Genomic DNA, 27099 nt, shown 5'->3' on the forward strand with positions numbered 1-27099 from the left:
GACCGGTGGCGTATAAAATTGGGTAGTTTTGAAGTTTATGTTGAAGAAGTGCAAAAACCTAATATTTTTATATCACACATACTATTACCATGCATTAGACACACACATATAAATATTTAATAATATGAATTCTTTTTTTTATTTTGGCTTTTATTTCTACCAAGAGGGAAAAGTTTATATCGCCAATGTTAATATGAATTCATAATTAACGTTTATACTACGAATGACAACGTCATGTCAAATTTAAAAATCGAAGTCAATTTTTTTTTATTTTCATATTGACAATGATCCTCATTTTTCTTATCTCTCGAATAAATATCTCTTATATATTTGTTACCAATGAAAATGTCGACCAACGAACGAGTACTATTGTAAAACTTAATCACATACATATTATCATTTTCCAAATAACACCTGACATTTATATGTTATTATTGTAAATATATATTATTAAGGACAAAGCAAAAACAACAATTTTAATTTATCGACGTAGTTTTTATTCACACTAAGACCATCGAGTCGTTGTTGATATATGTATGTGATTTATTGGAAGTTTAAGTGCAAAATTGGATTATTTATGTTTCATTTTAAAATAAAATTCAATAGTTGACTGCTTTTAAATTCACTTAAAAATAATGATAAAAAAGTGTGGCGTTCGTATTCGCTGTTATCCATAACAGATATTTAAATTGAATTGTACATACTCGTATATAGTCAATTACGTAGAAAATGATTTCTATTAAGTTCTACTCCAGATTTCATGTATTTTAAGATTTTAAATTATGAATGGCAACATTTTTCACAAAAGCAATTGACGTGATTATGACAAAAAAAACAAAAAAAATATCGATAGAAATTTAAACCAATAAAAAAAAACTACAAAGAGGAATGTGACGAATTAGGGCATTAATAGCATAGAAACTACGAGAAAGGGCAATTTATTGCTACTTAAATTCAGCAACAATATCGTAACATCTGCTAAGCTCAGCTCTTTTCGATTATTACGAAGAAAGTTTGGAACTTATATCATCACGCTACAATGTAGGTTTGCCGATAAATATGTGGCTGACTTTTATCGGAAATGTGAAGATACTCGCCGATGTTTATCTCAAAGACAAATATGGCACGTGAAAATTCAGCACTGCTTGCGCGGATTTGAAGCTCCATAAGTTTTATCCACTGGACCATATCGACTCTAACATTATGTTCATAAATAAATGGTGCCGTAAGTAGCCTACGCGGGGCCTATTCTAGTGCAATTTTTCGACTAACTAACTAACTAACGGCTCAATCTAGGGTTTGAACATAGGACCTCAGTATTTTTTTTTTATTATATCGGTAGGCGGACGAGCGAATGGGCTACCTGATGGTAAGTGGTCACCACCGCCCATAGACAATGGCGTTGTAAAAAATATTAACCATTCCTTATATCACCAATGCGCCATCAACCTTAGGAATTAAGATGTTACGTCCCTTGTAGTAGTTACACTGGCTCACTCGCCCTTCAAAACGAAACACAACAATACTGAATACTGCTGACTGTGTGGTACCTTCCCAGACGGGCTTGCACAAAGTCCTACCACCAAGTAGCTACTAGACCAACGAGACAGTCGAATATACATTTTATTCTACGACCGTAATAAAAAGTAGTGTGAACAGCAAGAGCGGATAACCGGCCAACGACAAAGATGTCGGCACGTCGTAATGTAAACCGTCTTTATGATATGCGTCGTCGGAAACGTACGTATGAGCGTAATACGTAGAAGTAAATTAAAAAAAAAAAAGATTTCCTTAATAGCGTGTAAATGCGAAGGATAAATTTGCAATAATAATACATAATCATTGCTATACAATTGTTGTAATGACTTAAGTACATTAAAACTGATCATGAGATTTATATTACGTTATATTATTTGCCAATGACACAGTTTGGCATATTATATTTTAAAATAAGCTATTGCGTATTAATATGCAATTATTGAGCATAACGCTGTTCCAGTGTGCATCGTTGCGTACATAAGATAGTAAGCGCCTAACCTATTGGAGGAATCAAGATGGTCTACACGAATAAGTGGCTAACACGTGCGTTCCACAGCTGAATTTTCATTTGTTTAATTTGTGTTTATAATTCATATCGTGTTTGCCGGTTATCATCGCGAGGAAACCTGTATGTGCATCCACAAACATTCATTATATCAGCATGAAATAAGCTCCAAGCATTCTCCTCAAGCGGAGAGGAGGCTTTAGTGTAGTCGTAGGACATATTGTTTAATTCGATTCGTTACTACGACTTTACCTGAATTGAAGCCTTTGTACAACTGTATTCTTAATTAATACTAATATAGTATGCAATAACTTATTAAAAATATGTCGAGAGTTTCCCACGATAACTTATCTATATATTTTTTGCATGAACTCAATGATTGATGTCTGGATTTGAACCATGATAACGATCCAGATTTAGTATATTATAAGACTTACAACTGCGCTAACAATGTTACGGCTTATTTGTACTTAAATTAAAGGGATTTGTTGATTTCTGGGTACACAATATATTTAAATTTAATTGTACTTTATTGACATACTCTGTTATTTAAATGGTTGAAAATGAACCTTTGAGTTTCTTGCTGGTTATTCTAAGTAGAATCTACTTTCCATACCGGTAGCTTTACTAAATATAGGTCTCTAAAAAGTGCCTGCAAAAGCCCATTTGATAAAGAATATTTTGATTTTGATTTTTTACTAAAATTTATGATTTTTTTTTCAGAAACGTGAGATAAAAGATATATACAAACATATGCGTCTATAATGTCATATGTTAAAAACATTTTAGTATGCATGGATGTTTGTTATTTAATCATTATTTCGGCTTGCTCTTTAAAATACGACCTTTATTTTTATACGTACATATATTACTGTTAACGCTAATTGGATTCATACATTTATATTTAAAACTAAAGTATAATTTTCGCAATAACGGCATATATTTTGAAATATTCTGTTATGCTAAAATTGAAAATAATGCATTATATCTCTGTAACCGTTTTTTTTTTTTACAAAAGCGTTACAGAACGATCCAATTTCAAAAATTGACATTCACGTTCGGAATCCGTTGATGGAAAAAAATAGAAACTGTGTCAAATCGGTAAAAAATCTTGTCATTGTGACAGAGTATCTAGTTCGGAAAAATATGACAGTTCGAAATACGAATGAGGTAATGTGAACGATCGAACGTATTCTTTTTTTAAATCATTTTGTTCAAAATAAGAACACTTTTTTTCCATAATTGTGCTTACAGCATTGACATTTTAAAGATCTTGTTGACTGCGTAATATCGGAAAAGCCTTGCAAAATGTGATTTCTTTATAGTAGGAGAATCCCTTTCGTGTCTGCAACTCATTATATTTGTGCAAGCATGCATGCGACGTCATTCTGAATGCTTTTACCTATGAAATGTCAAACATTATTTTCTATTTAAAAAAATATTTTCTATGTTTTGTAGAAAACAGTGACAAATATCTTGCATTATAAGAATAACATCAGATGAAGATTTATACATAATAATTATTTATTATAATTTAACGTGTGTGAGTTACTCTCGTGCCGACGAGGTATGGTAGTGTGCGTAAGACGACTGAGCAAAAATATACAAATTATAATATATTTAAAAAAAAAATACTTAATTTAGTTCAAATAGGTCTAAAACGGAGCGATACAAGATACCTATATACTCGAAAAATTGCAAGGACGTATGTAAAAGCCTGTAGAGGTACAGCTTATAATAAAAAAAGTATTTCAGTATTAAAATAACTTTATGGTACTTAAGCTGTTTTTTAAGTGTATTTTTATGGCTTTAAGGAAAATTATCTGCTTTATAGCATATTCTTTCGACTTTTCGTTGTTGTTTGTAGGATTTTTTAGTGTATAATAGAGATATATATTATATATACAAATGTAGTATATATGTAGTAAATATAAGTATTAGTGTGTAAGTATTTGTATGTAAGTTTATGAATGCACCGCCTACGCCGATGGTTTTAAAAATTCTCTCTCAGATTGGATTGTCTGAAAGAGACGGCTAATAAGCCGTAAGTCCGCCCATTGTACAACACTCGGAATCAACCTTATTTTGTTTTTGTATTTTACTAATTTTGTTTTACTTTTTTTTTCTGTGTGTTTCGTGTTGTTTGTGGTGTACAATAAAATATATTTCATATTTTAATCGAAATTTTATAATTAATAAATGTAATATTTTTTCCACCAACGGTTCGAAATAGAAAGGTTGATATAAAATATATATGTATTAAAAAAATATACAAATATACTATCTAATGTTTCTCACTCAAAAGTAAGTCGGGATAATTTACATATAAGATAATATTTAATTTTAATGAAAGCCTTACATACAAAACGTCATACTGACATAATTAATTTAATTACTTTTCCTTTGTATTACATATATATATTTTTTTCTTTTGAAAATAATTTGTTCAAGACTGAATTTGTCGACAGACTCTCTGGACTTTTTCATATTTAGCCTCATAGACTATTATAGAAAGCTATAGCAGGCAGTGAAGCCATAGGAAAACAGGACTTTGACAAGGACTTTGAGTTCAGATATTACATATACAACATTCCATAGGATATCATTCACACCTGACGTGTTTAGCGGTAGTTTTTCACGAGGCAATGATTCATTGGCTAGACCCACTTGTGACGTCACGCTGAAACCGAACAAAAAAGACTTTGACGCTTTAAAAATAAAATTCATAATGGTTTATACAATTTTAATTGATATATTGTAATTATGACATCGAGAACTTGACATGTGATGAGATTATCGCGTTTATGATACTATTATTTTAATTAATGAATTCTCGCAGGCCGCTTATGTAGTATGTTAGTATCTTGTATATTTTAATAAATCTTATTATGTCAACGGAATAAATGACGTCATTGGTTAACATACGGAATTCGCGGAAGATAAAATATGTAAACGCGTTAACGGAAGACCGCTTGGTTATTCGCTGAGATCGTTCGAATAGAATTTTCGGTGTGTGTGGTTCACGGGTTCGATTCCATATTTTATTCAGTACAGCGTAGCGTGAAGAAAGAAATAATAGGAAAATAAAAAGACGCTTCACACTTCTGTGTCTCAGGTAGCATGTAAGCTTAAATCATTTAAATCATTTTAAAGCGACGTCTTTTAAAAGGATATATTTTCTTGTTATTAGTTCGTTGCTAATAATAATATTATAAAATATATTAACAAAGCTCCTTTGTTTTTATATTTTTCAATCCATTACAACAAACGTTACACAATAATTTGAATGTATAATTTTTATTCATTAAAATAAATAATTGGAGACTTTTTTTGCAATAATATTATTGACGGATACGCATTATGAATTTGTTGCAAATTCAAACTTAACGTAAACGACATAAGGATCAATATTAATTAAAATTAATGTGTCATACAGCGTCATCCGTTTTTTTTTTAGTACAGTAATGTCATTGACGTCGTTACTTCATCTGTTTAATAAAAAATATCTCAGTAGTGCGATTCTGTAACGATTCACTTCGTATCTCGATCGTGAAATGTTTACAACCGCCGTATTGTGATACGCCATTTTGATCCGAATGTCTTTTAAATTATATAATTGTTAAAGTCGAATGTCGCATAACACATTCTGATATTTTACGCCGGAATTCTGGGGCGAGTTTAGAGTTTCTTCTTATAGAATAACTTCACTTTAAAATTGAATGTTTATGCGTTTGTATGGAACCGATATTTATGAAACTTCGGTGAGTTGTAACACTTACGCCCGAGGAGGTTTCTGTCACAAAAGAACAAAATCGAGACATTTAAAAACAAGGCTAAAATAACTTTTATTAAAAAAAAAAAAAAAACTAAGGGATAAATTTTAATCATTTTAATATCTGTCTGCCCGGTTAAGTTAGTCGTCAATAATAACATTTTTCTGTTTGTTTTTTAATGTCAATTTATTAAATAGGTATATTTCTCTCGATTAAATAATATGTTGCACAATATTAAATTATCCTGTGTATCTTTAAACAGCATTGAGAAAGGTCAGTTTTCATATCCGTCTGTTCCTACCATAACATCTCTATACTTACGTAGTACGTAGAGACATTTTATGTTTGTTAACGAGGATTTAAGATATGCTTTTATTTCGTACTGTATCAAATATCACGGCGTTTTTTATGATACCTCCTTTGACGACCTCCGTGGTCGAGTAGTGTGTACACCGGTTTTCATGGGTACGCCACTCTGAGGTCCCGGGTTCGATTCCCGGCCGAGTCGATGTAGAAAAAAAGTTCATTAGTTTTCTATGTTGTCTTGGGTCTGGGTGTCTGTGGTACCGTCGTTACTTCTGATTTCCATAATACAAGTGCTTTAGCTACTTACATTGGGATCAGAGTAATGTATGTGATGTTGTCCAATATTTATTTATTTATTATTGATGGGTGGACTGGAAAATGGGCCATCTTATGGTAAGAAATAATAATCATTCTACATAACATCGATGCCTAACCAACCTTCATCGGATAATATTTTGTTAAGTGTTTGATTCCTCAATAGTCTATTAAAATTATAATCTCTGACGCTCAAAAAGAACACGGTTATTAAACAAAATCAACGTTATATGGAACCTAACTAACTTGACGAAATCGCAAGACCAACCGATATTATATTAAAAATATATAGTTAAAATTATATTGTATTTAAGTTAGGTAGGGAATAGTTAACTAACTGACTTAGACTATCTAGCTTTCTCCAGAGAGGGTATGTGTGTGTTCAGTGGAGATTAGAAAATGGAGTATGAATACCACATATTGGCAGTAGAATTTGCGTTGAGTCGATGATACCTACCCAGACGAAGTCGCATAAAGCCCTCCCAAGATATATTATATTTGTTAAGTCAAGGCTGAACCTTATAAATTCAATGTCAAAACCTCTATCAAATATAGAGACCACCAGTTCGGCAAGATTCGAAGTCAGTCTCTTAATAAAATTCTCATTTATAAATCATCGGTATGACTATATGTATGAGTAATATAATTATATACAAACAGACATAAAGCGAAACAAAGGAACTCTGTTAAACACAGAGCTAGCTTTAGCCTTTGTTCATCATCTCAAACATACTAACTTGTTAGAACTGTTTCTATTTACTTAGTATTTATTTGATAATAAAAGCAGAGGCGGTCGAGAGAATTAGACTTGAGGAGGGTCTACTGGCATATCCGTGGAATGGTTTCTCAGGGACATCGAATCTAAGTAATAAAAGTATATGTAACCCCCTATCAGGGGTTGGAACCCCCTATCATGTTTCTATGTATTACTTATACAACAAATATATTAATATTTTTCAATTGAAAGTCATAATGACTTTTTATCGGCTCGACCAGGGTTTTGTACCAAGGAACTCGGGCCGCGTATCTTATATTGCCTCGTTGGTCTGGTCAGTATAAAAATATGCAAAGATATTATAGATGGTGTTTTTATATAAATCCTATCTATCGCAACGATCTATTGAATAATTTTAATTAAAAATACAATCACAAAAACATTTAATACATAAATGACCAAAGAAATGTCTGAAATTCTTATCTAGGTTCGAAAGAATCTCTTTATAAAAACTTTGACCCGAATATCTTTCAATGATTTTTATTCCTTTAAGTAATAACAAAATTAAACAATGAATATTTTCATCGACATCCAACAACCAACCCGCATTGGACCGGCGTAATGAGCTACAAAATTTATCTACAATAGGAAGCCATAGCCTTTAATCTCATATTTATTAACATACATTTACACAGATAATATAAAAACAAATGACATAAACAGTCAAAAAATTAAAACGGTATAAGTTAAATAAAAGAAGGTCTTACTAAAGAGTTTGGTTTCTTCTTTTGTTGAACATTGAATTGAACTTGAATAATAAAAAAAAAAAACTAAATCTAAAGAGGTTTTAACACGAGGAAATAAACTTAAATTTACGTATAAAGGAAGGTCAATGTTTTGTGTTTTTTAAATTAATATATAATAAATAATATTATCTTAGAGATATTTTAAAATGTTTTGTTTTTATTTTAATAAAAAAAAAACACTTCTGTTTGATATTGAAGGATAAGTTTTTATTTTTTTGTTTAAATGACACGTATATGACGATTAGGTAGTATGACGTAACGTCACGTGGGCTACTAGAATATGTTTATTCTCACGATATTAATCTCTGTTTAGTTAGCATTTGTACAGTTAATTATGACGAATAACTGTGACTAACCTTTCTTAAAATTGTCAATCCGTACGAGGAATCTAAGTTTCCGGTTCCGTGATGTCAATAAATCCTTCCTGAGAATAGGTATTCGTTTCTATAATAAGATTCCCCAAGTATTTTCTTTCGGAAATAAAGTTAAGAAAAATGCGCCGAAAATTGGAATTTTTCAGAAAACTTAGGATGTCTGAGCAAATAAATATGCACCTGTGAGAAGCCGGGGTGGGGCTGATAGGGGGGGGTCATAATATATTAAGGGAAATAAAAGTGTATATATGTATAAACGTAAATAAAATAAATAAATTTTAAAAACAAAAACAAAGAAATCCAAGTCCGGCACGTAAATATTATGATAATTATTTATCCGATAAATAAAACACCTCAAGGGATTAATCACTATAGCGCTTCGATTTGTATGTTAGGAAGGCAATTACGCGGTCCTCGCTTATCAATAAATAATCTGTTAGAATAACCTTATTAAATAACTACAGCGGTAATTTGATAACCTTTAGCGTTGGGGTAATCAATAGAATTCAATAATAAAATCCGTCATCGTAGGATGAATTATAATTCACAAATGAAATTATTATTTTGTGTTAGTATCGCCTTATTTATAATATTTAATCTGTGGATCAAAACAATATTGCATATCTATAGTTATTTTATAATATTACTTTATACTATACAGTTTATAATGTATAAACTAGAATTATATAACGAAGTTTCAGTGTTACCAGTATTTAATAATTTCTAAAACATGCATTTTTTTCTTTTCTTTATATAAAACTATTCTTGCAGCTGAATGCATCAATACCTTGTAGCGTTATACTTTAAAAAGAAGGCGCGCGATTGCCTGTCACAGAGGCTCGGGTTTACTATTTGGCGCGAAGTTTGTGTGTTTCATACATATTTTGTCGTTTTAGTTATTTGTTCTTTTTTTTCTTAGTTCATTGTATTAATTGGAAGTATAATTACATATCAAGTACTGAAATAAAAACTTCCAATAAAGCAAAAAAAAAAAATTCTTTATGTAATCTGAATATTGGAATAAATTTAATTAATTTATAGCTTATATTATTTAAATAATCGTGTTAAGATTGATAAAGCTTATTTTTATTATATCATATTGTAAATAATACTCAAATATGTACATTTGTATGTACATACATTTTTGTTATTTATTGTATTTTTTTTTTTTTGTAAATGGAAATAAATTGTGGACAAGCTAATTTTTCCGTATGGTTTTTGTATTATTTGATAATTTCTCCGAGCTAAGCCTGTCGGGCAGCTTAGATAGTATATCGACTATATTAGTCTTACCTTCTATGTCCACATTTTCTCCACTGGACGACTCTGATGCGTCGTCTTCTATCTTCTTCTCTGTAACTATTGTCATGCTGTTCTCTCCGCAGTCGTTGTTTTGAGATCTCTTCTCCGTCACGGAGTGGAACTGTTGACAAAAATAAATTATGAATTTCTAAATATTAACCCTGTTAATTTATCTGTTAATGTGACCTTTACCTTACCACTTTGGAAAATAAACAATTTAAAACTTCAAAATTTTGTTACAGACCTAATTGAAGGTTCTCAATTAAATAAGATATTAAATGAAAATTATTTAAATCAGAGCGAAACAAAAGTTGTAGGCATATTAGAATATGAATAAATAATGCTCAATGTAGTCGAACACGAATTTTTTGGTATCCATTGTATTTATTGACTCGAATAAAGCTACTCGATATCGATACGATTGGAATCGTGAAAGCCGACTAAGGGATTTTCTGATAAACGCATCCATCAAGCGAGGAGGAACGTTAGGCAGGCGATAAATGTCTACCAAATTCTTCTTTCCTACAGCTTCTCATCAGAACGGGATAAAGAAAACTAACAATGATTATGTTTACAAAATATTCGGTTACTACGTTCAAGGAATGTTTCCTTACGGATGGTACGATTGTCTACGTTTCTTAAGTTCGAAATCGACTTTTACAGATCATTATTCGTAGTTCGAAAACGATATGATTTTTATTGTAAATCGACACTTTTATATCGACAGCGTTGGTATTTATATTGGGAATAATGTCTGAATCAACACTAACGATACTCTACTAATGATTCCAGCTCTATCAACTTTTTATTAAGTTCAAATCTATGTTCATACAGTATACTTTTTTATTAATTGTTAAAAATCTACCACAAGTTCAAAAATAAACACCCGGGTATGACTTGCTTATAATATTTTTTTTTTTAAACTTGAAATAGTCTAAACCCTTTCATTTAATCTTCTTAAAATTCATTAATTTTTGTTCGGATTTTTTTTTTTTAATTTTACAATATTGAAAGAAATGTTTACTAGCCCGACACGGAGTATGAACCATGGACCTCGGGATCTGCTTAAAAACTAGCTACTAGACCAATGAGGCAGTCGACAGAGTATACCTACATGACATGTTTGCATTAATTCCCTCATCTATAAATCATGTCTAAGCAATCGTGATCTCAAGTTTTATCGTTATTAGGAATAATGACCTCGGTCAGACTTTGCTTTGGCTCCAATTGCTGAAGACGTATTCACGTGATTTTATTGATGCAATTGGACGATACATACCGAAGGTTAATCTTCGTTAGATGCATTTAGCTTTTGCGAAACCGGTTCGAACTGGATTTTGTAAAATTGGTTAAAACTAGTTTCTATTGATCATGAACTTGATATTGCAGTTCCCATCGCCCATGCCATGGCATCCTTAAGTGCCGCTTATCTTGTTGTAATTAATATATTTAGGGTTCCGTTGTAAAATCGATGTACATGGGTTCTTTTTACTGTTCATTTTTACTTTATAATATTGTGTTGTGAAGTTATTTTAATTATATATAACAATAATACAAGATATTATTTATAATAATAATTCTATTTACAAATATATCTATATTTTTATTACTTTTACAGTGTGGCCATCCTGTCATTTTGCAAGTCGAGGAAATGCAAGAGGTTGAATAACGCCGCGTAATGCAATTTACCGTTTTTATACTCTGTGGCATAACACTGATCTCCTGTTTTGAAATTATGTTTTGATGACTCATTCAAATGTAACTTAATGTACTTTTTATATTCTCATAGAAAACAGGTTTTATATATTTATAAGTAACAATAACACTGCACATTTCTTTCGATTCGTTTGGAACTCATAGAGAAGTAAGTCTTATCCGTACGTTTACGTCTGATACAATAGCAAAAAAAATGGATTAAGTATTTGACAAATTATACCTTCAAAGGTGTTTTTTTCGAGACGACTATTGAATAGAAAATATTATTTAAAAAACGATTTAAAGAAAATAAATGGTTAATAACATTTTTTATCTGCTTCAAATACTAATGTCTAATAAAGTTTAATTAATTTATTACTGTAACAAATTATTATAATCACTCGATATCTCAATCGGTTACTCGATTTCATTAGTAGGTCATTCGATGATGAGCCATTAGGAATCAATTAATCAATAATAAAAAAAAAAACAAAATACGTGAGCCATTACTGTTTTTATTATTATTATTATTCGTCTTTTTTTATTATGCAGATTAATTCTAAAACGCATCGATATTTATTTAAAAAAAAATCATGTTCGATTATATTTAAATTTCGAATAAAAGCAGAGCTGCCAGTTTTTACTGGAAATCTTCCATGAATACTAAACATTAATCATACGGTACCGATGTGCTGCCATTTGTATCAGAGATGTTATATCCTTCTGCTAGTAATTACTCTGACTAACTTGCCATTCATACGGAAAGTGATAGAAGCCTTTGCTGTTTGGAATTTAACTGTAAATGGGAAACTACGTCTGTCTATATGCAAGTTCTATTTTTAAATTGACTTGTCTTTGCTCTTGTGACTAGCTTATAAGATCTCTTGGCTCTAGATTAAAATTTCTTTTCAGGCTTTTTAAAGGCTATTGGGTTCCTCTGCCGATAAATTCTCACTAGCCTGGAGTTTGCAAATGGGCAGTGTTAACACTCCCAACGTCGTGGAAAGTAAATAAACGCATTCGCGTAGTAAGGCAATGTTGATATTTCTTGCGGAGTATATGTTTATGCCGGTGGTGTCCCCTTATCACACGGTGGCCATTTTAAAGTATGAACACTCACAGTCGTGTTGGATTATGAGTAAGGGAATTGAGATCGCACCTGTATTTACGCACACACTTGTACACAATAGTATGTATTGTGCTGTGTCTGAGACAACAAACGCTTATACACGCCATAACAATTATTGGTCTTTGTGTTTAATATGGCGGTGGCCTGTGTGGCTGTCATCGGTCAAGAGTACATCATCACTAATGTTAAGTTACCAATTATATGACTTAAAAGCAATAGTATTTTATGACAGTAGGTCCTTAACAGTGCAAATGCCTTTTTATGACTCGAGACAACAAAAACTATTAAAAGTATTATTGATAAATGCAATTGACGACTGATTGTAAATATTAAATATTTTTATCGAAATAATAAAATAAATGCAATAATATAATGTAGCAATATTTCAAATTATCTTTTATTTATTTATTATCACAATAAAAACCTGTTGATTTTCCTTCGCCGGGTCTTTCCGAGTATTTTATTATTAATAATGGATTTTGAATTTGGAAGGAATAGTTTTAAATGTTGTTTTTTATTGTAAATAAAATTGAACTCATTTTCGATATGTAAAATTGATTACGAGTTATTCAGAGCATCAAGACGAATGTAGTTTTGGGGTTAATGACTTATAAATTTGTGTCTAATACTAATTGCCATACCTATCAAAAATTCTAGTAGGATTATGTAAATGCTACTTGGTTGACCACCAAGTAGCATATTTTTCGTTCGTTTTATTTTAAACTATTTTTTGCACTGACATCAAGAATTTAGTCAAGAATTAAAATTACGTAGTTAGGCTAAAATGAAAATAATTTATTCAACTAAAAATGCATATCATTACACGAATAAAAACTTTGTGAGAATGTTATAAGAAAATACAATAACTTCTATTCAATTTTAATTAAATTAGTAAAAAAAAAATACTAGAAGTATTCTATTGAAAGTCGAAACTCACCGCAGAATGTAAAAGTATAATTTCAGAAATAATAATTGCTAATTATAAACATTATAGGTACGATACACAGATCCACAAATCGTATCACTGTGTTAACCATATCAAGAGTGAGATACAAAGTTGAGTATTTACAAAACACACTGTTAGTTATGAGGCCCTGGTATTATTATGTAATATGATACTTTATAAGATATAACGATGGAGGTGGGATGAGGCCATAAGGGCTCAGAGAAATAAGGAACATTTATTCCTTCAAATCAGACTCGTTTGAATTGCTGGGATAAAGGCCTCCTCTTTCTTTGAGGAGAAGGTTTGGAGCATATTCCACCACGCTGCTCCAATGCGGGTTGGCGGAATACACATGTGGCAGAATTTCGTTGAAATTAGACACATGTGTATTGTAGGTTTCCTCACGATGTTTTCCTTCACCGCCGAGCACGAAATGAATTATAAACACAAATTAAACCCGAAATCATCGGTTAAGATGCACGCGTTCTAACCACTGGGCCATCTCGGCTAATTTATTATATATCTTATAAGATATATAATAAATTAAAATGAAGACCTATTCTGCCATAAAATAACCTTCTAAGTCCAGTCCACGATGTTCAGGCGTGTTGTAAGGAACACAAATACATACATATTAATACAATCTTGTTCACATTTATACTATAATAAGTAAGCTATAAGTAAAATCAAATTCACTCTAATATTAAGAGTAAACTATTTTCTTATTATATTTAGAAGACGTGACTTATCTTTTATCTTGTATCTTATTAGAAATAAATACATTTATAAGTATAAAATATATAACGGTTTCCACTTTATACATAATTATATTTAGATAATATAATTATTGTTTTATTTCCTTTGCTTAAAAATCTCTTTAACTGCAACAAGCTTAGTCGAATCGTCATTTTTTAAGATATATAGACAAACGGTATAACAGCTGATTACTTACGGAATATAAGTAACAAAATACTGAAGTAAAGTGCACGTGTAATATAAACGATATAAAACGAACAGTGCAAGAAGAACAAGCGATGTAATCTAACGACTATTTCTTGTCTATGAATATGTGCTAAATTATTAATGATTATATGTTTGTTTCTGTCGGGTAATTCAAACGAATGAATTGCATTCTTATTTTAAAATTCAAATCTTACCGATCTTCCGAATAGGAACATTTTTGATTCACGTCTCAAACTTTGGAATTCTCTAGACCCGTAACATTCCATCTCGTCCGAAGCGTACATGTGGTTGTAGACGTGTCTTCGCATTTCAATTATTATTTAATTCACAAACAACAATAGAACATTAACGAAAATATAACTTCACGAAAACTTAGAATTTAAAATTCAATTTATTTTAAACTTCGAATATTCTCAAGAGAGAGCAACCTTCGATAGCACGTTAAAATATCCGACTCGACATCGAAAACGGTCGCACAAAAACGTCAACACAGTACAAAAACGAAAAAAAAAACGGTTAGGTTTTTTCTACGAAAAATTTCACTCGGATTTTTTACCTCTCGATTTAACACGACCAACCGTGGATCGATACCGTGGTAAACTAATTGCGAGTCAAGAAATGGTTTAACAATAGATTTGCAATAAAAATGTAAACCACGATCATTGTTTCGAAGACAATGAGATTATTTTGTACTAACGCAACAAGTAGTCAATGAGGCTACTTGGTTCCCACAGATATGCGTAACCGAAAATATGAATTAATTTATTATTATTTCTGATACGAGAATACTTAATCCAGGGAGTGGGCTTCGATAACAATATCACGACGTGGTATTTATGATCAAGGGATGAAGGGGAAAGGATACGGGTGCCACACGTTCGGCAGCTTTATCGATGATGGTTAAGTCTTGGACCATTGGCGAAACGCCTAAGATGGTCTTTTAAAAATCATTTATGGGCAAGAGCTTCCTCTTAACCAGAATACTAATTGCTTCCGGGTTCTTATAGTGCTTAAGAGAGCTGGTTGTTACGGTGTCTATAAATATATTAATACATATTATAAAAATTTTTTTGGTCTGATATGAAATTATATTGGTTTATTTATTATATTATATTGGTATATTTTTACTGTCAATAAACCACTGACTTCGGAGTTAATTCTGAAAAACGATATTATATAAAACTATGTAACGCTATTTAGCATAATAATATTTCCGGTTGATTTTTTGTGTGATTAAATTATCTAGCTAATAATTTCAAAACTTATGATAAAAAGTCTATGTACCTTAATCTAATATTTAAATGCAGTAGAGTCTGTTTGTGTATTTTGTAAATAGAACTATTTGCAAAAAAATTACGTTAGATTGAGAGCCCATTCATTGAGATAGGTTTATAGACTATAGCATCACACTATGACCCTCAAAGAGATAAAATTTAACGTGAGTAAAACCACATCGAAAAGCTAGTATAATATATATTGTATGTCAAACAATATTATAAACGTGATATTGTATTTTATAATAATCTATGTCAGATCAACGAACTTCAATATAATCACAGGAATTCAGATCTAAACGTGCAAGATGCTGATAACTCAAGCCTTAGTAAGATAAATATTTCATTAAACAATTATGATAATAAATATTCATACACACAGTTACAAATAGCATTCCTCTTGAGACATGGTATGGAAGGTATTTACCCAATCAAACGATATCTATTTTTTATCAATTGTAATCAGTTATTAAATATAACAAACTTGTACGAAAGCTAAAGTAGTTCCCTGAGTGGAACTATAAATCAGTAAAATTGATTCAGTTCAATGTATGATTGGCTAGCTCTTTTTGCGTTTTTTTAGGTATCTACTCATTTCAAGCGAGAGATTCCAAACTTAAATCCAAGCCAGCTTTTAATTGACTGATGCTCGTTTAGAAATATATTGCTGACGAGTTTGCCACCAGAATTTCCTACAACATCTACATGACAAAATTAAATACGTTGTTATTTACATATATTTTATCTTATCATGGCGTTAAGTGTTTCTTTGCTAATATTCGAGTCACTTCCTTATTGTCGTCAATTGCAATAACCAAATAATAAAAATTATGTAATGCTTTTATCGCGAGTGCTTATGTATTCACTTAGACGGTATACCATTTTCATTTTCTGTCTGGTACATGACGTCTTTGGAAGCTGTTAATTTATGTATGTTTTACTTAATTTAATCATCTGCGGAACATCTTCAGTTTGTTACCCATATGATCTTTTTGGCATCAGTTTTAAAAATTTAAGCATTTGTTGTTTATTTAAGAACTAAAGCTATATAATATTTTTTTGAAGGAAATTGTTTTTTTATAGCGGGTTTCAACTCTCAAAAATTACCCAATGGGAAGATGTGTTAAGTTAGATAGTATGATATCATTTCTACTTCTCGCATTTTCAGTTCACATAAATAGAGATAACTTACCACCAAGTGACTTATTTACTCGTCTGCCATACAGAAAAAATAAAAAAACCGCCTAAATAAAGATTTCTAGGTCAATATTGTTTCTAACGATACTGATCTAAATATTTTTATCGCAATGAAGTTATCTGGTTCATTTCGGTCGCATCGTGTCTTATCATGCAAGATAATGAGACCTAGATCTAAGATCACTTAGACATAATACGATTTATGGGAGATTTGCTTTAAGATAATGCGGTCTTTAAGATTACTTCATGTTTATATAGTAAATACACATTTGGGCAAAGATCATCTCTCGAGGTGAAATTTTAATAGCTCATTCCATCACGCTGCTCCTGGATTTAAGCTTAATAAAGAATTCATGATGGTTATATTCACCGAAGACCACGAGGTTTTTATAGACACTTAGGCTTCTACAAGCTATTTTGAATCATTCAATATAATTATATAAAATATAAAGTTGATGCTACTGAGAAGAACTCGAAACTCAGCAGTTATTCTTTTGTAAAACTTGAAGTACAAAGTTGTATCAATCAAATACAATTAAATTTGTATAATGCGATATTCTGCCTGAAAAGTAAATGATATTATTTTGTTTGGCAAAAATAATAATATCGGCGGAATTTTATTAAAGAAATGAATATTTTGTACCAGAACGGATTTGTTGACTTTACGGAGTCGGAAGCTTTGCGTTATTAACGCGCTAAAAATTTTGGGTGGATTTTAAAATATGATATTTAAATATGATTGATGTGTTCAAATTTGATTGAAATGTTTACATGCTTTTCTAAAAATGAACTATCAGCCGTAGGCGACGCTGTTCATATTATGCCTAAGGTTTTTGTGAACAAACCCTATCATTCCAATATTAACGCCATCATGAAATTTTTGTATACAATGCAATTTTGTTGTTCACACGATCTTTTGTTAAGAAAATTATACGTACTTAATATTTCATTGTTAACTTCATAAATTTAATGACTATTTTTTCATATTTTTTTTAAATAGTATTTTTTTTTTCTAATTTCAAATTGCATTTTATAAGAATAGTTTAACAATACATGTTTCCTTAAAGGAATACAAGAGGCACACAATAAAGAAGTCGCAAAAGAAACCTGAGAAAGCAATTTAAATTAAAATCTCTTATAAAATTTAGATTATTACGTTGCTTGGTAATAACAATTCTCGTTCATTATATTACTATACCATTTCTCTATTTGATGATAGGACATTTTGTAATCGGGTCTGGTACCACTCACTCATTATATTAAGTATTGTTGCGTTCCAGCTTAAAGGGTTAGTGAGCCAGTACAGGTTCAAGAGACAGAACATCGCAGTTCCCAAGGTTTCCAGGGTTGCCAATGTCCTACGGTTTCGAAGTCTATGGAACATAGTGACCACTTACCTTTAGGCAGCCTATTTGCCAAATCCAACTTTTACCTCCAAGGTTCGGATAACTTCGCCAATATTAAAAACGCCATTTTTCACGAATCCATATTTTATGCCACAGTTTACACCAAAGATATCGCGTCAATTATATGTAAAATTTATTTATTTCGCTATACCCTTCTTGTGGTTAGAGAACACTATACAAGAATATGTTTTTCATAATGATAAAAAAATAGTAACATAGCACTTTAATATAATCTTGTGACGGGTTTTGTGTGGTTAGTTATTTACAAAATGTTCATAGAATTTCTAGTCGTTTCCATTCTACTATGATGTAAAATAGAAGCACGTCAGTCAAAGGCCTTTGATGAGAGGCTCGTGTCACCGCGAGTAACGTTAGGTAACTCTGTGAAATATAAATACTTTTTATTAAATGAAAACATCAAAGAATGTCTATACTATTGCGAAAGTAACCGTCTATTTGTCTGTCTTTCACGAACAAACCACAAAACAGAATTAAAAAAAAAAAATTGGTATGAATCAAGGTTGAACATCAAGGAATGACATAGGTGACTTATTTATGCCAAGCCCGACGTCCTCTACAACGCGAACGAAGCCACCGGCGACAACTAGTTTGTAATATGTCCCCTTTGTGGCGGATTGTGGTAGCGGATACGAATTTCAACAAACGCTTATTCTATATTAAATATTTGATTACCATTCAGCTCGTGTTCAGTTCACTGGACGAGGAATCACTTATTGTTTTTGTACCATTTGTTTTGTAGTTCATTATGGCACATATCAATTCTGATTTCTTTGATTAAAAATAAAGTAAATTATTCCTTTGAAATTCATTTTATGATAAATGAATTTCAAATTGTAATTAAACACTTCAATACCAATTGATAACTGAATAATGTAAATTATATGCTATGTTTTTTTAACTTCGACGATATTTTTTTTCTATAAATAATTGTAGTTAAATAAATTAAGCTTAAATATTCTTTAGCGCTATTTTACATATGGTCAAAATGTTGTTGTTAAACTATTAAAAAAATGAAACAAAAATTCTACCATAAAAAAAAGTCATCAAATTTTTCAAATTCGACAATGAAACTTAATTATAATTAGATTGCCAAAAATAACTTCAATATTTTCCTACAAAATAATTAAATATTCAGTACATTAAATAGCATACGGCAAAAATTAAATATTATTCTCCCGAATTCACTATTCACCTGATCGAATTCACCCAGCTGTGATAATCGCAAACTGCACATAGAGTTTGGTTACTAAATTTAGCATAAATAGCGTCCCACAGATGGTCTGCATCGAATGCAGCTTCGTATAAATTCAGAACATATATAGTTCATCTGATGAGCGTAATTTAATACGAAATGGGTATCGGTTGATTAAAATAGGATAGGCGATTAATTAAAGCGTGTTAAAATTATTATTTATTCATATTTTTTTATAAAAATATGAATAAATATTTTTATTCAATTTAATTTTTTTTTTAGTTTGCTTAAAGGGAAATATTTGCATGTTACTGTATTCATAAATGAATAAGTTGTTTAATAATATTATTTATTACTAATGAGCGCATGAGCAAATTCATTAAGAATGATTCATTGCCGAACGCTGTAGACCATCGTCAGACATTAAACCGTTTTAGTATTTTGATTTCGACTTAGGGAATAAGTTCATTGGACAGAGTATATATTAAAAAAAAAAACTATTCTTTATTCAAACAGCATAACGAAAAATATTTTTATTTATGATAATGATTTATATTTGAGTTATTTTCGAACGTAAATTCATAAAACACTTATTTATTCATAGCGAGTTGTTTTAGAAAGGATGTTCTTCCATTTTTTCCAGTTCCATTTTCAAACCCATCTCAATATATGGTCGATGTCAAAGGTAATATAATACTTGCATATTAAAAATTAATTTTATCTGTCATGTGTTTTATTACAGAATAATATGGAATCTTGATCTATTAAAAAAAAAAAAACAAAAGCATTCGTTTATTATTATTTGAATTAAAATTTCGAAGCTACTATTGAAATATCCGTCCGATCTACATGACTAAATGAGTTTTTCAATTAGTTTTATTTTTGTTATTATAACTAAAATATCATCTGATAATAAAATTTTAATGTACGTTTACTGTGACACATCGTGCTATATAAAAATATATATCACATGGACGATCAGTTTTAAACGGTAACAGACAGTGTATTTTGGTGCGCCTGAGTCACCCGGATGTCTCATATGTTTAAAGCTACATAGTTTAGCTCGAATTCCATTCGGATGTTACGTGTTTGACTCCCTTTAATTTCCAAGTTTTGCGGATGTAAATTTTAATGAATTTCATGCAATTCGTACAGAAACAATAGTAACATAGATATTCGTGCTTTTGCGTTTATTCAGAATGAGATTTAACTTTTACACGGTAGAAAATAATTAAATAAAAAAAATAAAATAGGTTGTAATTTAACAAATACTATGTCTCAGAAAATAGTGGCTATTGTTATAACGGAATTCATGCGCCATTTTGAATTAATATTGCCAGTGACAAAACATTAGAGCATTTAAGCTTCGGAAGTAAATTTTCACAATTGATAGCCGATTGATTGATAATAGTCTTGACGGTTTATTGATAACATACATTGAATACTTGCATTATAGTTTATTTTTTAATGAAAGTGGGGACACTTGATTTGTTACAAAATATATTTTGTAATAAAGTTTATCAAAATGGGTCGAAACGAACCGGTCGATCTAATTAAATATACCGTAATAACATTCCTGTAAATATTAATTAAATGAAACAATTTGCATCGTTCAAAGAAACGCATTCTCGTTAAAAAATAAACGTCAAATATGTTCAATTGACTGTCTTTATAGGACGGTTTATTTAACGTCAAAATTCTAACCTCAAAAAAAAAAAAAAAAGAATTAAATTGTATTAAAATACAATACAAAATATTGGAAACAAATTATAAATAAACATATCTTTGTTCTATTTAATGGAATTAAATTTAAATCGTTGAGTTAATTTTTCAATTAGTATATGTTTGTAAACATACTCGTTGGTATTTCACGTGGTCCAATAGTTTAAGCGACAGTGTTTTGTAATGTTGTGTTTTCGTGTGGGGTGAATGAACTATTGCAATTATAGAAACAAGATTCGCATCTCGCGTTGGTTCAGTATGTCATTTCTCTTATGTATAATTTACAGGATTGCTTACTGGTTTTGTTAGAACGTCTGCGAAGATCAGTTCGGTTGTATATTATAGTGTAATGGGAGATATAGATTGAACGCGTGCATCTTAACCGATGATTTCGGTTCAAACCCAGGCTGGCACCATTGAATTTTCAGGTGCTTAATTTGTGTTTATAATTCATCTCGTGCTCGGCGGTGAAGGAAAACATCGTGAGGAAACCTGTATGTGTCTAATTTCAACGAAATTCTGCCACATATGTATTCCACCAACCCTCATTGGAGCAGCGTGGTGGAACATGCTCCAAAAACCTTCTCCTCAAAGGGAGGCCTTAGCCCAGCAGTGAAAAAATATGAATAAAAAATAATAAAAGGTCAATATCGATCGATATGTTTTCGGGTGCCATCGGGAATGCGACAAATGACGTTGATAGCATTTTGTGCCTGTCCATCTGGGTAGGTACCACCTACTCATCCTATAATCTATCGTCAAGTCAGTATTGATCTGTTCCGATTTGAAGCATTAGTGATCCAGTGTCGTTACAGGCCCATGGGTCATACAATTTTAGTTCCTATCGGTACATCGGTGATATGAGGAATGGTTATCAATGAACCATGGTGGTCAGATACAAAAAGTACCAAAGTCCACCAAGTGGTATAAAAAAAGACAAAAGGTGAACGTAAGCTAAACCAGCTCTTAACTGTGCATGGTATTTTTATTATATATTTAACGGTCAATGAACCGATTAAATTAAGATTTAATTTTCGAAGAATATGATATTTTAAGGCGAGTTGATTTTTCAATTTCGAGAAAGAGATAGCACTATATTTATTGGAGAAAGATTTAGAGACAGCACCATTATATTCTAGACATAGTATATAAATTAATCTATTATAAAATACTACCGTAAATTACGACACGTATCAAAGGGTCATAAAACAGTTACGGGCTCGCAAAATTTGATATTGTGAGTTTAGTAGACCATTATACGAAAAGCCTGACCGATCGCTGAGCTTTACATCAAACATTGACAATATTTACAAAATTGAAATAGGTTACTTGTAAATTGACAAAATTAAAGCAATCAATTTAAATTTTAAAAGATATAATTTTGTAACAAATAACTTAATATCTTCTCCAATAACATAATCTTACAAATAACGTAAAATGAATTAAATTCCAAAATCAAAATTACTGTTCAAATACGTGAACTTCGTTTTATTATGAATGCACAAAATAAACTTCCAAATTCAAAATTGGCTATGAGTATGAAGTATCATGTAAATCCTTTTTTTTACGCTTTGGGTATTGCACCATAGAGCCTGCAACACACTGACAACACACTGCCGAATAATTTCAACGAAGACAAATGCATCGTACCTAACCTTTAATCGTATGTTGCTTTTTCAATAAACGTGTCAAGAACGTGAATTTTAAAAAAAATAGTCTTTAATAAATTCTGACATCTGTCTAGTCAAGAAGTTAAAAAAAAAATTGACTTTAATAAATTCTGACGTCTGTCTAGACTTTTACCTTTCTGCAACAGACATTTCGTAATGTCGACAAGGTAATCTTGTTTTGACAGACAAGACAGCTTTCAAAGGAAAATAGTCAGTAAGCCGTTGTAATTGTAATTACTTTTCTTTGTAGCTAATATGTAACTTATATTGACATTCATACTCGTTACATAGATTTTAATAACTGTATTAAAAACTATGTAATTTAAATGAAAATAATTTCGTATCCATAACTTACAACACAATTATTTGATTTTTTAAATAAAGGCCAAAGCGTTGTCTAAGGATGAAGTGCTTTTTTTGTGGTAGGGCTTTGTACAAAGGGTGCATAAAGCATTAATTACATATGGTACTGCCAAACACTTATAAATATAATAGTTGTGTTCCAATTTGAGTCAGTGTAACTACAGGAACAAAACATTACCTACCGTTCACAAGGTGGTGGTGGTGGTTAATGTATCTTTCAGTACCAAAATCCCTGGACGGTGGTATACTATCATGTAGCTTATTTGCCAGTCTGCTTATTAAATTAAGTTTAGATAGGATGTATTAACTTTGCGAACGACTATAAATCACTTCCCGTGTTGGTATATACATGGTTATGTCGCACGACTAAGTTGCATTAATATTTAAGCTCGAATAAGTTCACTATACTCATAAATACCCTTTCATATTTTATTTTTAAAACAACAATGATGTAAGAAAAAAATCGAGTTTTGTATAATACTAACCATGCAAGTTGAGTAACCACCTGGTCAGGATGCCAGTAATTGCCTTCTACTCGGTTGCGCCTGCGCATCCGCTGTGCATGTGACTTAACAAAAACTACCCGTATAAGGCTTCTGAATTATTTTTACTTATTTTAATGTTAACTGGATATCTTTGTTGTTATTTTACATTATGATATCTAGGTATGCATACATAACATTAGCAGCCTGTATATTTCCCACAGCTGGGCTAAGGCCTCCTCTCCCTTTGAGGAGAAGGTTTGGAGCATATTCCACCACGCTGCTCCAATGCGGGTTGGTGGAAATAATAATAATATCTAGGTATATATGTATTATATTAAACAACATCGTTACATATAGACATATTTAATATTAATATTATAAATGCGAAAGTAGCTCTGTCTGTCTGTCTGTTACAAATTTGATGAAATTTGGTATGACGCAAAGTTGAACCTCTAGAAAGGTCAAGGACACACAGCTCTTTTTTATACGTAACACCTACCGTTAATGAACTGTAAACTTTTTGTGATCTGGAACATTCTATGGCAGGCAAACAGCTAAGTAGCCTATCTTGAATTGTTATCCTTAATTGGGAACGTCAAGTTTTTGAGAAACAACTTTATAGAATTTCAATAAAAACTAGACGTATCCTAAAGTACTTTAAGACAGGACTTTGACATATGTACATGCAGTAAGTTTTTTTAGGTTTTCTTGATAGATTATTTAAGTTAACATTTCTTGAATTATATTAATTCTTTATTTCTTGAATTTGACAATACAAATAAATATATACACAAATATTGTTAATAAAGATTCTTCAGGAGTTATTAGAATTTAATTTTATTTCATTATTCGATACGATTAAAAATAATTTGTGGGCCTATCTTGCCGCGGGGCTTCAACCAAGACAGGTTTTCGTTTCAAAATTGAGCAAGCAAGTTTTACTGTACTCGTCCTCCGTCCTGAGAGGGACTTCATTGTGAATAAACCTTTATGTGCGTATGAAAGTATACCAAACAACATTGGAGAAGCGCATCTCCAAGGCTTCTCCTCGAGAGCATGATGTCCTTGCTCATTATTGTGTCATTCAGAGGTCGTTTTTATATTTACTGTATATTACGAAGAATTATTCTAGAATTGAGAAAAAGTACTGTTGTATCGCTTTTTTTAATATCCGTTAGTTAAGTTTTTGACTTCATTGTATTATTTAAAATCGTAAAACAAAAGAATAAAATAACACAAACATTATGAAAATGCATTTTTTGTAAATACCTATAGTTTTATTTCTGTTTACAAAGATTACAAAGCAAATACTTAAATTGCAGACACTCAACATAATAAACGAATAATCAATAGAAACGTGACTTTCTTTCATTTGTCTATAAATTACGGAAACGACCTTTAAGTTATCTACGCGAAGGTTGCCTTGAAGGCTGTACTAACATAGTTAAGTTCTGCTAAACCAATAATTTAAGGCTTAGTGGAGTTTTATTTAAATACTTTGGCATCATAGACAACAATAAAGCTAGGTTATATTCAAATTTAATTATAATTATACTAATATTAGCGCAATTAAGTATAATATTCTCAATTAATTGGTATTTTTTTTAATTCATAATAGTGAGACGTTTTTCCTCTGATGTTATATTAGTCTATATTAAATTTGTCGACTGATAATCCAGTTTAAACCAGTAAAAATATATTAGTAATATAAAGGTACGTAACTCACCGTAAGTTTGTTATTAGCCAGTATATAAAAATTATAAAAATGAAGATTAAATTATACATGTCTGAACATATATTGGGCTATATGACTGACTTAATCAACCGCTTTATCTGTAAGAGATAGAGATTCAAAAGATAGTTCGATTGGCATTAAAATTATTGCAATTATTGAATTATCTTACAGTATGATTCGTTTTCAAGCCCATGGTTGATTTGTTATAACATAAGTATGCAGACCAACATATAATACAGCCAATTGGCGCCGTAAGAATTTTAAACTTATCTTTACAAAGCGCCACCAACCTCGGGAACTAAGATGTTATGTCCCTTCAGTCTGTACAACGACCCTTCAAATTGGAACATAATATGATATGGAGATAGAGTATGTGAGTGGATGGTACCTAACCAGACGGGCGGGCACAAATCTCTACCACCAAGTATATTGATTTTTGGTAGTCTATAAGCAAATTTAATATTGTATCAAAGTCCTAATTTGTGACGTTTCTGCGATGTCCGTCAATAATTATTTATAAATTTTAACTTATTGTTTCTGAACGATTAACCGTCTGCGATCTTCAATAAAAAATAATTGCATATTGAGAAAGTATGTTTAAAATATTTTTTAATTAATAATTAGTTCGACGAGAACGGAAACTGTAATTCTATTCCCTGTACTGTGTGGGATTCTATTTACAGGAAGGCGTATCGGAAGGTGGTTACGTCCTTCCTATACCACAATCCTCAATCAAGAATTAACATCAGTTAATTGACTAACAAAAAAAAAATGTACTAAAGAGTGGTATAATAGATGATTTTGTAACTTTTTTTATTCTTAGTAAGAAGGTTAAAAGACTACTAAATAGTATTTATATATTTATTGGTAAATGGTATTTGCAGTATTTTTTTGTATGAGTCAATGGGATACACACGACTCAAAGATGAATAAGTAACGAAATATTATGCTAATGTTGAATGCCTCGTTTGTCGAGTGGTTAGATATGAAGTCACAGATTCCTATGTTCTGGGTTCAAAGCCCAGGTCGTTCCGATAAAAAGTTTTAGGGTTCTTATGTCGAAAAATTCTTAGTAACAGCGCCAAGTCAGCAAGTTGGAAGGGTGCACACTGTATACTCCCATGCCTCGAATAGCTCGTAAAGTTGGTCCTGCGCCTTAAATCTTTCGGATCAGACCGATTTTGTCGGATTTTTCGTCCCGTCGGATTATAAGAGTAAAGGAATAGAAGTGCACCTGTGATTACTCACACACTTGTGAGATTTAATAATAATGTCTTGCGTAGTTGGCTGGTTTTTTTATATTCGCCGCCGCGACCGAATTCGGTGAGGATGACGTCATCATCACCAGTGTAAGTCGTATCAATCATAGAATTTACTTAATAACATATTTTCATTAAGCAACAAATAAATTGAATGACTAATGTTTTAAACGAATAAACAAGGATAAAATCGAAACAAATAAACGACGATGATTTTTAAACAATATTATTGTTTTTATTCATAAAATAGATATAAACATCGTAAAAAATTATGTAACCCGAAACGTGAAAACCACATTAAAACCTAAATAATCGTAATAGGTGTAGTTACAAACACGTTGTTTATTTAATTCAAGTAAATAGTATCAGCTTGCTAATGTGAAACTTTTGGGCAAAGGTCTCCCTTT

General features: G+C 31.0%; 2 protein-coding genes across 4 annotated transcripts in view; one reads left to right on the forward strand and one right to left on the reverse strand.

Annotated features, from left to right (window-relative positions):
• Nucleotides 1–27099, forward strand: part of LOC125069151 (adenylate cyclase type 2-like) — a 201729-nt gene that overhangs the window by 118738 nt on the left and 55892 nt on the right. The gene's annotated exons all lie outside the window — the stretch shown is intronic.
• The window catches only part of LOC125069152 (probable E3 ubiquitin-protein ligase sinah), a 53937-nt gene that overhangs the window by 12247 nt on the left and 14591 nt on the right, over nucleotides 1–27099 (reverse strand). Inside the window, exon 2 of the mRNA XM_047678546.1 lies at nucleotides 9627–9756. Within this exon, the coding sequence (XP_047534502.1) occupies nucleotides 9627–9756 (130 nt within the window). The remainder of the gene's footprint in view (nucleotides 1–9626; nucleotides 9757–27099) is intronic.

The sequence above is a fragment of the Vanessa atalanta genome, chromosome 15 (assembly GCF_905147765.1).
Source record: "Vanessa atalanta chromosome 15, ilVanAtal1.2, whole genome shotgun sequence".
Classification (NCBI taxonomy): Eukaryota; Metazoa; Arthropoda; class Insecta; order Lepidoptera; family Nymphalidae; genus Vanessa; species Vanessa atalanta.